Raw genomic sequence first — 15,028 nt, 5'->3', positions numbered from 1 at the left:
ATGATGTAAACGGCGAAGCGAACATGTCTGTTCGGTCGTGTCGAGTGGGTGCTGCTTTTAAGCTAGTGCCGCGTTCTACAGGATGTTAAGTGAATAAAGTTAAAATCATTCACAATTACAGTAAAACGCACGCCAATAAAAACTCACTTACACGTCATCGTTTCGAATCTGATAATCGAAAAACGCGAAGTGAAAATGTGTCTCTGTGTCGTCGTTCCGTAGCATCGGGTGGGCGTTGCGTGTATTTAAGCTCCCACGGCATGACGTCTCAATCCGGGTTACGGGTAGTGGAATTTCCGCTTACGTAAGTTCCGGTAACATGTAATATCGTAGTCAAAATGTTAATGCACAGGCTTTTGTTCCGGGTGAAGGATATTCCTTTTCATAGAATTCCGGGGATGGGAATATTTACTGTACATGAATTCGGAATCTTGCTGCACACTGACAGCAACAATCCGTTTCTAAACCATTGTAGATTTTTTATTTTTTTTGTAGGTAATTTTAAGATCATTCAAGTGAGTTTTTGTTACTTGACGAATCAGATCCTTTGATGGGAGCTCTGAGTGTGGTTTTGAAGTACCCAGAAAGTAAAAAAAGGGCGTAACTAGCCGTAACATCTTGTACCCTGCCATAGCAGCCACTGTATCAGAGCTAGACAGCGTTTTTTCCACATAAAGAGTAAAAAAATGCTTTTATGAAGAGAAATGTTCTCTGTGCAGAAAACAATCAGGTCGTTTAAATCCTTAAGTCAGTGTTGTAGAGGTATACTGTACTGTATATTAGATATATACTGATCATGTTGAGTGAGCAAAAAAACAAAACAATTATGGTTAGAGGGCCAATAAAAAAAAAATGTGTTCACTCAATTCATCCGTCCATACAAAAAGTTTATCCTGACGAGGATCGCGGGCGTGCTTGAGCATATCCCAGCCGATTTCGGCCGGTAAGCACTGAACACCCTGAACCGATTGCCAGCCAATCGCAGGGCCTCCTTCAAATCATTAAACCCCAATGGGACAATTTAAGCAACTATATCTCTTGATTACTTCGGCTTACTTTCTAAATCATCAACAATCCATGAGTATTGAAATGTATGTTTTAATCTACAGATTCCAACAGGGAATTAGTGCTGAGGAGCATTAAAAACATTCAACGAAGAGTAACTTTGAAGTAGTGCTTGCTGTTAATAACATCAAAGGGAGGAAGACTTTGACGGAATTCAAAAGGAAAGAGGATTAAAAAGAAATGAATGCAAATCTTAATGTACACATCAGAGTGAAAGTAGACAACTAAAGCACACAAACTTCACATCCTTCCCCAACCCTGACAGCCACTCTTCGAGTAAATATAGTATGACATTTTGATTTACAGCAAAAATAGTGTGTCAGTTATTATTTGCATAACGTGTGCTGCGCTAACACAAATCCATTCCGTTGAAAAAGTGTTTTGATGAAACTGATCCAGGTCGATTGCACAGGTTACTCCCTAACTTTCACTCATATTTGATGTTTTCAATGCTCTGCCTGCCAGCTACCCTGTTAAGCATTTTCTTTCTCTGTCACTGTCAAAATTCATATGCCACTTAATTGAGATCACTCACTGAACAAAATCCTCTCTGAGTCATCAAATTCATATAACAGACAAGACAATGACCTGTGCAGCCGCAAGAAAATGATACATCACGATGTAGAGGACAGCATTGGGATTCAGTTTGAACTTGAAGCGAATGAACGGCAATGTAACTGTGTTGACAGGGTGCCAGGGCCCAAAAACAAAGTTCAATATGAAATGAGACTTTCCAAGGACAACAGGCACTCACCATGTAGTGAAGGTCATCGAAACCGTTGAGGAGCAGCTTGCTTTCGTACTGAGGCAATCCCACCAGCTCCAGCCAGTCTCCAACAGGCTGCTGCAGCAGTCGGACACAGGCACCTGTCGACAGTGGGACACGCCTCAGGAGCGAGAAACCATTCAGCCGGTAACAGCGGCATATTGAGGATGAGATGTGACATAACCACATCATCTTTGGCCAGCAGTTCCGAGCACACCGGCAGCAGGATGATGAAAGAGACAGTGTCTGCTGCGGGCAGGGGGCCAGCTCCTGTGGGGCGGCGGCGACTGAACCACAGTTTCCAAAGACGCACCCAAGTACTCCCGTTCTCATGGGCAAAGACGATTGTGAACTTGCTGAGATCTTTTTGACTACCACTGAATTAGTTGTTGCTATGATACAGATTCTGGGACATGATAAAAAATTCATGTCCTAAGTTTTTGGTTCATCACTCGGGAAGGTTCAGGAGCAGGAGAAAGCAAACTGCCAATAATGCTCATTCATGACTGACAAAGATCAACCTTGCTCAGCTTAAAACCCGTCACTCATCACAGCGTGGCGATCACATTAGGTAGTGAAATCTTAGCCTATCACCTGGATGAGGTTGGACAGATTAGGACATATTAGCCTTAAATGAGATTACAGTATGTCAGTCATCCTCCTATGAACAGATTGAAATTTTGGGTACCTTAAGTATTAAATGGAAAAAGTCACATTTACAGCTTAAATTTGTCCTTCTTCCTTGTATAAATCCAAGCCCGCTCGTGATAATACTTGAACGTCATCAAATAAATCCATCAATGCAAATGCTCAGAAACAAACAAGACTCATCCAGTCAAAGGTAGAGTTAGTCACTTGGACATCAGTAAAAGCAGGAAATACGAAGGCAATCTCATGGGAGAGAATTTGCTAATTCAGCTAATTTACACGGGACTCCTCCCGTCTCTGCTCAGCTAATGGAAGTGGTGTTGAGGTAGCGTCTGTCTTCTTTCCTGGTGGCTGCATGTGATGTCTCCCTTCCCTCCAGATCATCTCTCTCTCTCTCTCTCTCTCTCTCTCTCTCTCTCTCTCTCTCTCTCTTTCGCTCACACTCCTTGAATGTTACTCTTCCAATCTTAGCCTTGCTTCTTAAAGCCTGCAGGTGGTGATGTTTGTGTAGATGGGAGCAACCACCTCCTTTTAGAGACCCCGGACACCCTCATTATTATTAAGTTTGACTTCTTCTCATTCTGGGCTATTTCACACAACACCCTTTTCACCCTGACAGAAATCACTTGATGTGGCATGGGGCCAATCAAACACCAGAGTTCCCCAGACAAAGCCAAAGGGACGCAAACCTGGTCAAAATCCATCCGAGAGCACCTTCTGCTCTGGTAAAAGCTGGGATACTCAGATAGAAGCTTGAGACTTGAGCACATAGCAGAGTGAAGAGAGTAGGTGAGCAAGAGAGAGACGTGGCGCCGACTGACTGACTGCAGTGCTCTCATCTTTCCTCGAGCCTACAAAGAAAGATGAGCTCATCCCCTGACATACGTAATGGTTAATATTTAAACAGCTCACTCCTGTACGTGGCATGACAAACAGGAGGTCTAGAATGACATACTGGTAATAGGCTGGAGAGTACAGTATTTGTTTTGGTCAATATACCGTATTTTCCGTCCTATAAGGTGCACCTTCAATGAATGGCTTATTTTAAAACTGTTTTCATATATAGGGTGGACTACATCATAAGGCGCAGAGAATAGAAGAGCTCAACCGCCCCTACACACCTACCCGGCGCCTCAGGTCTGCGGACCAGACATTATTAGAAGTACCAAGAACTAAACTGAGGCTCAGAGGGGATCAAGCCTTTTCCGTTGCTGGTCCCTCTCTCTGGAATGACCTCCCACTGAACATTCGACAAGCCCCCTCGGCTAAATGTGTTTTTATGTCTTGAATTTGTTAAAAAAAAAAAAAAATCTGATTTCTATTATTCACGAATGAAGAGTTCGGTGAATGTGCATATGAACTGGTTGCGTTGGGAACCTCAAACAAGGTTAAGAACCACTGCACTAGATAGAACTACGCGAAATGGAATACAAGACAGCTTCCTTTATATAGAGCTTTCACAACCACTGCAGCTGTAACAAGGCTATTTATAGAACATGTAAAATACTACGTCCAAGAAATCAAAATATTGATCCATATATAAGGTGCATCGGATTATAAGGCGCATTTTCGACTTTTGAGAAAATTGACTGCTTTTAGGTGCGCCATATAGTGCGTAAAATAAGGTTATTTGTAGGGAGGGCTCTGGCAGACCTGATGAAGCTGTAAACCGCAGGATTGCTATCCTCTTCCTAAAGTTATGCCAACTTGACTGCCAATTAACTGCATTTGAATTACCGTATTTTCACGACTATAAGGCGCCATTAAAAGTCTTAAATTTTCTCCAAAATGGACAGGACGCCTTATAATGCGGAGCGTCTAGTGTATGCGCCGAGTTCCAAAGCCTGACTGAGAGCACTTCTGGCCGACACGCTGTTTATATAGAGAAAAGGTGGACGTGAGTGACGACAGGCATGCGGAAGTCCGCCAATGAGTGAAGGGTGGGCGTGTAAGAGGACGCTAAAGGTACGTCTCGAGCAGGTACCAGTCGCCAATGAGTGAAGAGTGGGAGTGTAAGAGGACGCTAAAGGCACGCCCCTAGCAGGTACCAGTCGCCCATGAGTGAAGGGTAGGCGTGTAAGAGGACGCTAAAGGCACGCTCCTAGCAGGTACCAGTCGCATGAGTACATTGTAAAATGGCTAAATAAAGTACACCGAACTCAGTTTTGCTTCCGTTGCCTTTTTAAAAACGTGTTTTTAGCGTGTGTCCATATGTCTTAGCTGCTACCGTATGCTTTAAGCTAACATACCTGGTATGTTTTAGCGTGCATGCATGCTACCATATGCTTCAAGCTAACGTGTTTTTAGCGTGCGTGCATGCATGCCGTATGTTTAAGCTGGTGTATGTTTTACCATGCCTGGCTGCGCCCAATAATACAGTGCGTTTTGTGTATGTGTCAAATACAGAAATAGCACCCGTTATTGAGACTGCACCCAACAATACGGTGCGCCGAATGGTCGTGAAAATACGGTATTTGCATACAGTGGTACCTTTACATTTTTCAAGATACAAGCCATTGTTCTGTTTTTTTTTGGGGGGGGGGTTTGCTTCAAGTTGCTAGCAAAAATTTGACTTTGCGCTCCACATCAGCGAATTTTACACCATACGAAAATTGAATGTACAGCTCAACTGTACTTCTTTGTACCAACAAAACTTGTAGAGATGCACTCAAATTTATTCATCTACCAATGCAAATAAAATGTATTTTCAAAATATACAACCATTGAAAGAAAATTGTAATCTTACAAATAGCTGCAATAGGTTTGGAGTCATGGTTGTACTGTACCTGGCGTAGCGTATTGCTGATCTCTGGAAAAGTCAATGCCAGCACCAATTAGCGTCATGATCTTCTCTATCTGAGGACACAAGCGCATGAGAGACATCAGTACCTGGAGGATCTATCGCGGTTTTCTCCTCCACCATCCACCAGAAATGTCAACAAGATACCCACATGCCTAAAAAAAATAAGTAAATAAATAAATAAATGGATTAAAAAAAAAAAAAAAAAAAAAAAAAAGAGCCTGTGCATTTTTGGGGAGAAGACTGCTTTTATCACCTTGACTGTGGTGTTCTTTCTGGTGAGAAGATGCTGTGTGTCCATTGTAGGACTCATAATAATGACGTTATTTTAAAAAGGCACAGATGTTCTCAAAACAGGAAAAACAATTGCAGAAAAGAGAAACCCTGGACCAGCATAAGCCCTTGCAGTGTGTCCATGCATCGCTACATGATGCATGTGAACTCTTCCGGTCGTCAAGCACGATCACGATCCAACGGTGCTAAGAGCTTCAGTAAGTGACACTTGTTTACTATTTAATAAATTAGCAACTATTTTGAGACCCCCGCCCACCCCGTTCCCTCTCCTTTGCTCCTCTGTTAAAAGAGAGCGAACTGTGTAAATTTTTGCAAAAACAGAAGGGAGACAGCTTTCTGATTTGGAAATCACTCAGTCACATCAAATTGAGTACGATAAATATTCCAAAAGAAATCACTAAAATACACGATGGAATTTTCTCAATCTTTCACGACACTAAATTGCATATAGAATAACTTAAAATTTGTACTTAAAAATAAACCAAGTCATTTGGAAAGTCCAGAGGAGGAAAGGGAAAGATGTAATGCAAAATATTATAGGAAAATAAAATCAATTATCGTAATTCCAAACACATTCATGAATTTGTTAAAGAAACCGATCAAAGTCCCACAAAACAATTCCTCTGCAGAAGACAGGACCAGATACCAAGAGGACCATAAAATATGAAAAAGGATCGCCATCTTACGCTGTCATAGGAATTAGATCCTGGTGGTTTTGTGCTGGGAGAAGACATCAGTTTCTGCTGAGAGAGATTCCACACTGTTTTTTTATCCTTCCCATACATACCTACACTCAGGTGTACCAAGTCTTAACAACAATCCTTTCCGCAGATGGCGTGAATAAAACCGTACATATAGAACACTGTGCAAAAAAAAAAGCCCTTGAACTTCAACAGAAAGGAGAGGCAAGGGTGGCCAATGTGTTTTTGTGCTGCACTAAGACTTGTTGAAATGAGAGAGGGGTGCATTGGGGGAAAGTCTGCCTATGAACAAGGACATACAATGGGTGGGGGCAAAAGTCACTGGTGAGGTAGAGGTCAACAGCTGAAAAGCCCGCCGCGGCAAGGGACGGCGAGCTTGGGATTAAAGAGAAGGAAACGCATTCATCAAGCTTTTCGCAGTAGGACTGCTGTTAGGATGACTGCACAGCATAATTTAGCTGCTACTTTGTTGCTTATTAATAGACTCAAACGACACAGAAAGCTGAGATTCAGGCACACAACAAGCAATAGGTGAGTTTCAAGGCAAGGGGGCTTTTCCGGGTGAAAAAAGGTTGTGTCCGAGATAGAATGCCCTCACCAGATAGCCTCAAATCGGCAAGTTGGCAGGAACAGAGGGCTTGGGTGCAAGCTGTGGACTAACTAATGACATTGTCAAGGGGAATGAATGCATCGCAGGAGCAAGCGGGTGTCAGCACCTCACTGGCACAGAGGGGCAAAGCACTGCCAGCAATCCCATCAACTAGTCCAATGTCACGCTCACTATTTTAGAAACAAGGTCCCGTCTGCAGTCCAAATGAAGCTAGACACAGCAGTCGGTGGCATGTCAATCATCCAAAATCAGTTAGTTCGGTCCCGATATAGTTTGGCTCAACACTAAGGCTAGCATACACAAACTATGCTCGGAAAACAAACATTAGTCAATTGGCATTTTTAGTCAAAATATGGTAGGTTTAAGCTTTCTACAGTGTGTTTATATATATATATATATATATATTTCCCATGAGTTTGTAAATCTCTTCAGCACCAAATTCAATGTTTAGATAATTCAAAAGTGAAAGACATTCATTGAAAGACTTGCCTGTTTTATTTGTCTTGCCTCATTTCCCACATTCCTTTTTGAAAAGAAAATACATTACCGTACTCAATTTAATTAATTCTTATTAGATCAATTATTTCTTTATTTTTTAGGTCAGAGAAGGCAGGGGTAGGTTACAGCACCGTGTTTGGGGTGTCAATAATTTTGGAAATCAAAATGTAGTACGCATAAAAAGTTTTAAGCAAAAGGATTTTAGATCCTTTGGAATCCAAAGAATTATTCTTGCGTAAGAATTCTTTTTGAGAGCAAAGATCTACGACTTGCATTGGCCCAACACGAAGCTCCAATCGAAACAATATCAAACAAACTAGTTTTGCACAAAATACTGCAGCATCGACTTAGAAAAATGAACCTCCAGCACGAAATCAATACTCACAAAAGCAGGCTTCATATATCAGGGTCTTACGAGTGACATTCAAAAGTGACGATGGGGGTGCAGAAAAGAAGTGCCCCTCTTCCTCAGCCTTCCTTTCTCTAGTCCTGTCTGTACACTTCACATTGTGTCTTTTCCGGATTGTCATCTTAAAATCCGATCCCATTGACCTATCCGAGCCCATATTAGCATGCACGTTACATACCAGCGCACACTCTTTCGGAGCGCCTGAGATAGGCCAAGACCTCATGCAAGTCAAATATGCGTGTCTTTCAACCAGAGAATGCATAAGTGTATAGCGCCAAAGCAAAAAAAAAAAAAAAAGATGTGATGGTGGGGGGAGTTGTAGGTGTGGGAAAGATGGGGAAACAGAGTGTGTGTCAGAATGTGTATTTTAGCAAATTAGTTTAAAAAGACACTGCGTAAACTAGGAAACAATTTGGGGGAGTATTTTCATTGTGTCTTATACTGAGGAAGATGCAGGCTGTGTTACAGTCATTTAAACTTCAACTACAACCAACACTCAATTAGCTGTTCCAACCTAACCAAAGGCTGATTTTGGAATGGGCGTTTCTGATCAAGGAGAAGCACTGCTGCAGGAACGTTTTAGCTCACTGGCATATGCCCTTAAGAATTGGGCAGGTAAAATGTTTCCTATTTCAGAACAATCTCAGTTTTGGTTGCCAAGAAATAATAAATAATATTTTATCATCATTGGATTGAAATGTTATTTGGAGGATAATATGATTTTGCCAATGGGATTGCCAAGAATGTATCTCTTTAATCTCACTAATTCATTTTACCAAACTTCAGGGTGATACATTTGTGGTTAATCGGCTGACCAATCCTTCAAGGACACAAGGGGTTTCAACTTCGGACAGAAAGCGACAAGACACAGCCGTGTTTGTCCACTCCATTTTTTTCATTTTCCAAACACTTTCCTGGATGAAAAGGTTAAAAAAAAAATAATTAAAAAAGCTAATAGAAAACTCTTCAATGAATAATTAGGATAGTGTCAGAAACCTTGACAATGCGAGTCTGGCAGTGTACTTTCCTCTGTGAAGCAGTCACTAATTAGCAGTGAGGAAAATAATAGCTTGGCTAAAAAAAGACAACCAGGCAAATAACATTTAGTGATCACACCTTTGACCCCACAGACTTGCAATGGAAACTGTTCGATACGATTCAACAAAGAACTGTACTGATTTAACATTTGACCAAAACTAACTTAAACATCGTGTGGCGCACTCCATTCAGAATAAATACCGGTAGGGTCCTTCCTTGGATAACATCCACCGAAACTGAAAATCCTCATGCATTTGCAGAACATTACTGAAAGTGTGACAAGAAGAAACTTCAAAGGATCCATGGACTGAGGCCAAATCTTACGCAAGTTGCTAAAAAACCGTTTGATATGCAGTAAAAAATCTAATTATGTCAAAATGTTCACTGAATTTGACACCGGAAGCACAACGTATGCTCTGGCGCCTCGACATTGTGACAGGATTTCAACAAAGAGCTCAAACAAGAGCACTTTTGGGATTACAACAGTTTGAGCTAACACTTCATTGGCACGCAGAGAAAATCATATAAAGCATGTTGACAAATGCAACATTGTTACATCAGATGGAAAAAAAAGAGAGCCCGTACGGATACATGTTTATGTTCTACGTGAGCTGAAGTACCAAAACTGTATTTTTAAGATTTTGGAACAGCTTTGAGAATGGCACGTTCAATGTCAACTGCGGTGTGTTGGCATTGCTTGAATGGTCTTCTCTGCAGCGGGAAGCATATGCAAATAGAAGTGAGCGTAGCTGAAGGAAGATATGCCCTTTCTCTCCTTTTGGAATCTTAATTTACAAATCTCCGTCTGTCGTCTTAGTTTCTCATCTTCTCTCCGGGTTTATTCACGTATCCTTGTTCTGTCTAATCTCCTCCAGCACAGACTGAACATCAACATGCTATTGGAGGGAAGGGCTGTGTTTGGCTCTGAATAGAAAGCAACACCCTGTTAACAACACCCTAGAAAAATGTCAGTGTAAAGAAATATAAATTCAAAGTTGTATTAAAACTAAGGAAACATTACATGACCATACAATACTATGGTTATGGCTTAATGCGGTAAGGCTGTAAAATATCTTCAGGGCAACCTGGTAAAATAAGAGAAGCTTTATACATGGGGGGAGGGGGGGGGATCTGGGTGTTCTTTGCTACACTTTTATAACACGTCTGATACTTTCCCCCGAATGAGTGAAATGATAGTAGCCACTCACTGTCTCAAATGTACAAATGTTAATGGTTAGCATTCTCTGCTTTCACAGTTGATCAAATTCAGCGTCACTGCATTCAGCCAGCATTTTCAAAATGTTACATTTGTTCAAGGCAGTTGATTGATACTTTTGGATTAGCTTTTTTTAATGTCAATACTCACAATAGAACATTTAACTTACCTCATCCCATTCTGAGGTGAATGACGGCGATTTCTCAAGCCTTTTCTTCCCGCTGCTACAGTTAGAAACAGATTCACTTCGGTTGCCCAGTCCTCCGTCTTCCTCACTCGGAGGCGACACAAGCAAATCTGAGTCCGACTTGGAGAGGCTGCGGGCCAGCTTCAGGTCCCCGGGAGGACGCATCCTACCAGACACTGCTCCAGAGTCCCTGGGCTCCTTGTTCACAGTTGCATAAATGGCCTTTGGATCACAGTCTGTTAGGATGGCAGCCATACTGGGACGGCTAGGTGGGCTTGAAACGGCTTGCTCTTTCACTTTGCCTCTTGACTGCGACTGGCTCTGACCAGGTGGCGAGACACCTGGAATCCTGAACGGCTCCTCACGGCAATCAAACACTGGAGACGATCCGTGCAGAAGTCCAGTAAACTGCTCTGGGATACCTGCACCCTGATCTGGGCTGAGCTGGGAGTTATCTAGACGAGAAAAAAACATCACAAGGTCAGCAAGGAGGGGAGAGTTGTTTGGGGCGACTGAAACTGGATGGAAGACCGAGCGTCAGATCCTTAGGGCAGGGCTCAAAAGAAACCGCCCACACAGGCGCTGAAACAGTTTTGTAATTGTTTCCTAGCAGGGGTGATGGAGAGAGGTGGGAGTGGAGGGGGAGAAAAGTTGGAGAAGACAGGAGGCACATGTTTGCGAGAGAGATGTCAAGATTCCACAGCCGCTTTGCAGCAAGCTGAGGACAGGCTGGTGGTGCCGAACGCCTGCATTCTGTATGTGCTTTTATTCTCTATGGGAAACGTGACTGGCTGAGTCCGTAGGCTCACTTGTCTGCTGTTTCCTTTCGAGGGCTTCACTGCATGCACACACGCATCATTCGGTATAAAACGTAGACCAGAAGGGAAATGAATGCGTAGACTCACCAAAGGGGGTTCCACTTTAAAGAGGGCGCCTTCACCAACAAAAACAAATCCTTAATGTGACTGCATAGCAAGTGCAATTAAAAACAATTAGATTTTCCTCCTCCCTCCTCACAGGAATTTCAGCCACAGGAGCCCGCTTTCCTCCATCAAGTCCACCACACAGCTTGGCTTTGCTTTAAAGAGGCCTAAACACGTTTTCCCGTCTGACTTTGTGTATGCACGGCTGTGTTGTGTGCGGCCGTCTGCCCGTGTGACGAGAATCTCTCTGTGTTTTCTGAATTCTAATTCTGGACACGAATGAAGGCTCAGGAATGGAAATTTGAATCTCCCCATCCTCAGTGGCCAGACCGGAGGTAATTAGCACAGTGACACATGCAGAGAGAAGGGAACGGACTGTCTCTGTCAGGGTCACGGGGTCAGGGTGTTTGGTGACTGGGAAACTGGGGCAGTGGTCACAAGAAAAACAGTGGACCAGTGGAGGTCAAGTCAAAAAGGACAACCTTGCATTGCCTTTCCTGTTGTCTGTCCACACCTTGAACTCCTGTCACGCACTGCCAAACACTTGAACTTGAAGTATGCATGTGATAAAAGAGGTGAATGGTTGTCAGGATTCTTGCCAAACTCAAAGGAGTGTGAACGCCCTCTGAGCACATTGATCTGCTTTCTACAATGTCTCACCCGATGAACCCTCTCCAGGATCACGACACTTTCTTCCTTTGCTCTTCAGCTTCCTTTTAGAGAGCACGACTCAATATTATTGCAGCTCATATGCTGCAGATTAGGTCACTACAGATGTGAAATACGTATTTCCTTTGGCACGGCAAGCATCATGTTTGACGAATGATGTCATGTTTGGTTTGAAGAAACAGCTGCACTAGTGCCAACTATCATTTCACCGCGCCGCACTTCCTAACTGGGCTTAGCTTGTGAGCCCATTTGTTCAGGTCAGCTACATACCAGTTGCTTTCAGTTTATTTGCAACACGATGTGTGCTTCTTCAACGTGTAACTGACCCATTTTAATCTGTGCCTTCAGTATGCTCCTATTTTTCAGTGGTCGCTTGAAGTTCATGCAAAGAAGCACATTCCTTCAGGGAACAATATTGAATATTGTGGCTGATGATAAACACAACTTTCGCTGACCATGCATTTATCTTCCACCTGCCCCATGCTGAGTGTACAGAGGGCTGGTGCATGGGACGAGTAATCAGATCTGCCAAACACACGGCAAAAGTCACGCCCACATGAGCAAAATGAAATATTTCGACTGAGACAGCTGCTTTGGATTTCATTATGGCAAGTGAGTTCTGCCTTTAATTTGCTGGTATGTGTGAAGTTGGGAAGACCACGGTGTGAAAAAACTGTTTTTGTAGTAATAATTTCAAATTGGAGTAGGGCATATAAATTAATTCAAACCCCCCAAAAATAACAAAAATGACGATTCCAAGTCATAGACCAAAGTCTTGGAAATCACCTCCTATGAATTGATCAATATATCACGGGTTGAGCTGCTTTTGAGAGGGATGTCAGATGAAACCCATTTATAGCGTTACCTCAAAGGTGATTTACAAGGGGACATTTTATGGAAGATTGACTTTTTGTTGCTTGTGTACAAAGAGTTGGGTCTCTTGAGTGAACCACAAGCAGTGAACTGTGACATGTGAAACACGTATATCTGAGTTTATGAGCCCATTTTTACAAATGTATCAATGCTGGTGCACTGTGATGCAACGGTGAGGACAATCTACATAATAACCAAGTCGACTCAGAGTTTCTCTGGCCATGAGTAGCTAGGCTGGGAAAAGAAGCGCCACTTTTAAGCCACAGCACTATTTGTCTGAAACACTACCAGGTCAAAGTCAAAATGTCAGCAGAGCTGGATTTTGATAGCTTTTTGCTATTTTGTGATATGCAGAGGAACTTGAGTTCACGAAGCCCCTCTTTGTGAACAAATATAGCCTGGTTCACAAACTAAACTTCAGTTTGTGAACATTCACAGTATCCACACAGAACGCTCCAGTAATGCTTTCTCACCGTGTACCGGTAAATTTTCTTTCCTCCATACATGATGTAATTCAGGTATCACTGTTTTTTGCTGTATGGCTCCCAAGAAAATGAAAAGTTCAAGTGACTGTGTTTCGAAGGAAGCCACACAAAGTGTCACGGTTCCAGCCGTTTCCAATGAGCTCTCATTAGGAGGGCTGGGCCCGCACTTGCAGGCACTGGTTTGCTTTTGGTCGTCACGGTAACAACAGCCTACTACACATTTGGCTCCATAGTTGAGCAGATTAATTAAAGGCTCGTTTGGATGAAATAAGACTGTCACCTCAAACCAGGCTGTGTTCCAGTACACTAAAAAGAATGAGGTGTTTAAGGGTACCATCTATTTTATACTGTAGTTTTGTCTTACCATATAAAAGTGTGTCTACTCTGCTAAAAAAAGTGAAAAAAACATGATTGACTTCACAATTAGTTAATGGTTATAATTTTTACCTTCAACGCCAGTGGCGGACCCTGAGGGCCAGCAAGGCCTTCTCTGCTGGCCTAAACATTCTCAGAAAAGTAAATTTACTTTTCTGAGAATAACATAAATTTGTTATTTTATTTTCATAAATATGTTAACAAAATTATTCTCTGTATTCTTTACGTCATATTATTTCCACTTAGTTGAGTGGCTTTCAATGTTATTTTAAATAACATTGAAAGCCACTCGAAAAATAACTTATTTATTATGGTAGAGTTTTTGTGATGCAACGGTGAGGACAATCTACATAATAACCAAGTCGACTCAGAGTTTCTCTGGCCATGAGTAGCTAGGCTGGGAAAAGAAGCGCCACTTTTAAGCCACAGCACTATTTGTCTGAAACACTACCAGGTCAAAGTCAAAATGTCAGCAGAGCTGGATTTTGATAGCTTTTTGCTATTTTGTGATATGCAGAGGAACTTGAGTTCACGAAGCCCCTCTTTGTGAACAAATATAGCCTGGTTCACAAACTAAACTTCAGTTTGTGAACATTCACAGTATCCACACAGAACGCTCCAGTAATGCTTTCTCACCGTGTACCGGTAAATTTTCTTTCCTCCATACATGATGTAATTCAGGTATCACTGTTTTTTGCTGTATGGCTCCCAAGAAAATGAAAAGTTCAAGTGACTGTGTTTCGAAGGAAGCCACACAAAGTGTCACGGTTCCAGCCGTTTCCAATGAGCTCTCATTAGGAGGGCTGGGCCCGCACTTGCAGGCACTGGTTTGCTTTTGGTCGTCACGGTAACAACAGCCTACTACACATTTGGCTCCATAGTTGAGCAGATTAATTAAAGGCTCGTTTGGATGAAATAAGACTGTCACCTCAAACCAGGCTGTGTTCCAGTACACTAAAAAGAATGAGGTGTTTAAGGGTACCATCTATTTTATACTGTAGTTTTGTCTTACCATATAAAAGTGTGTCTACTCTGCTAAAAAAAGTGAAAAAAACATGATTGACTTCACAATTAGTTAATGGTTATAATTTTTACCTTCAACGCCAGTGGCGGACCCTGAGGGCCAGCAAGGCCTTCTCTGCTGGCCTAAACATTCTCAGAAAAGTAAATTTACTTTTCTGAGAATAACATAAATTTGTTATTTTATTTTCATAAATATGTTAACAAAATTATTCTCTGTATTCTTTACGTCATATTATTTCCAATTAGTTGAGTGGCTTTCAATGTTATTTTAAATAACATTGAACGCCACTCGAAAAATAACTTATTTATTATGGTAGAGTTTTTAACCAATCATATTTCATCTAGCTTGTGTTGCCAGGTTAATTAAACTTGCTCGGGGCCTTCAGATTAAACAGAGCAGGCCCCTGTGCGCTGTAAATGAACGGGCACCGTCAGGTTTCAATAGCCA

General features: G+C 42.1%; 1 protein-coding gene across 7 annotated transcripts in view; it reads right to left on the bottom strand.

Annotated features, from left to right (window-relative positions):
- anks1aa (ankyrin repeat and sterile alpha motif domain containing 1Aa) overlaps positions 1-15,028 on the bottom strand; it is a 56,359-nt gene that overhangs the window by 10,642 nt on the left and 30,689 nt on the right. For 4 of the 7 annotated variants that reach the window (XM_019890911.1, XM_019890913.1, XM_019890914.1 and 1 more), the window contains 4 exons: positions 10,215-10,687; positions 6,260-6,316; positions 5,266-5,335; positions 1,820-1,932 (listed from right to left, as the gene is read on the bottom strand). In XM_019890911.1, coding sequence (XP_019746470.1) covers positions 1,820-1,932; positions 5,266-5,335; positions 6,260-6,316; positions 10,215-10,687 — 713 coding nt within the window. The remainder of the gene's footprint in view (positions 1-1,819; positions 1,933-5,265; positions 5,336-6,259; positions 6,317-10,214; positions 10,688-15,028) is intronic. The other 3 variants (XM_019890915.1, XM_019890917.1, XM_019890912.1) reach the window with 2 other exon arrangements.

Source organism: Hippocampus comes, unplaced genomic scaffold (genome assembly GCF_001891065.2).
Source record: "Hippocampus comes isolate QL1 unplaced genomic scaffold, H_comes_QL1_v1.1 scaffold174, whole genome shotgun sequence".
Taxonomy (NCBI): domain Eukaryota; kingdom Metazoa; phylum Chordata; class Actinopteri; order Syngnathiformes; family Syngnathidae; genus Hippocampus; species Hippocampus comes.
The sequence above is the reverse complement of the archived record's forward strand: the minus strand, read 5'-3'. Positions and strand labels throughout refer to the sequence as shown.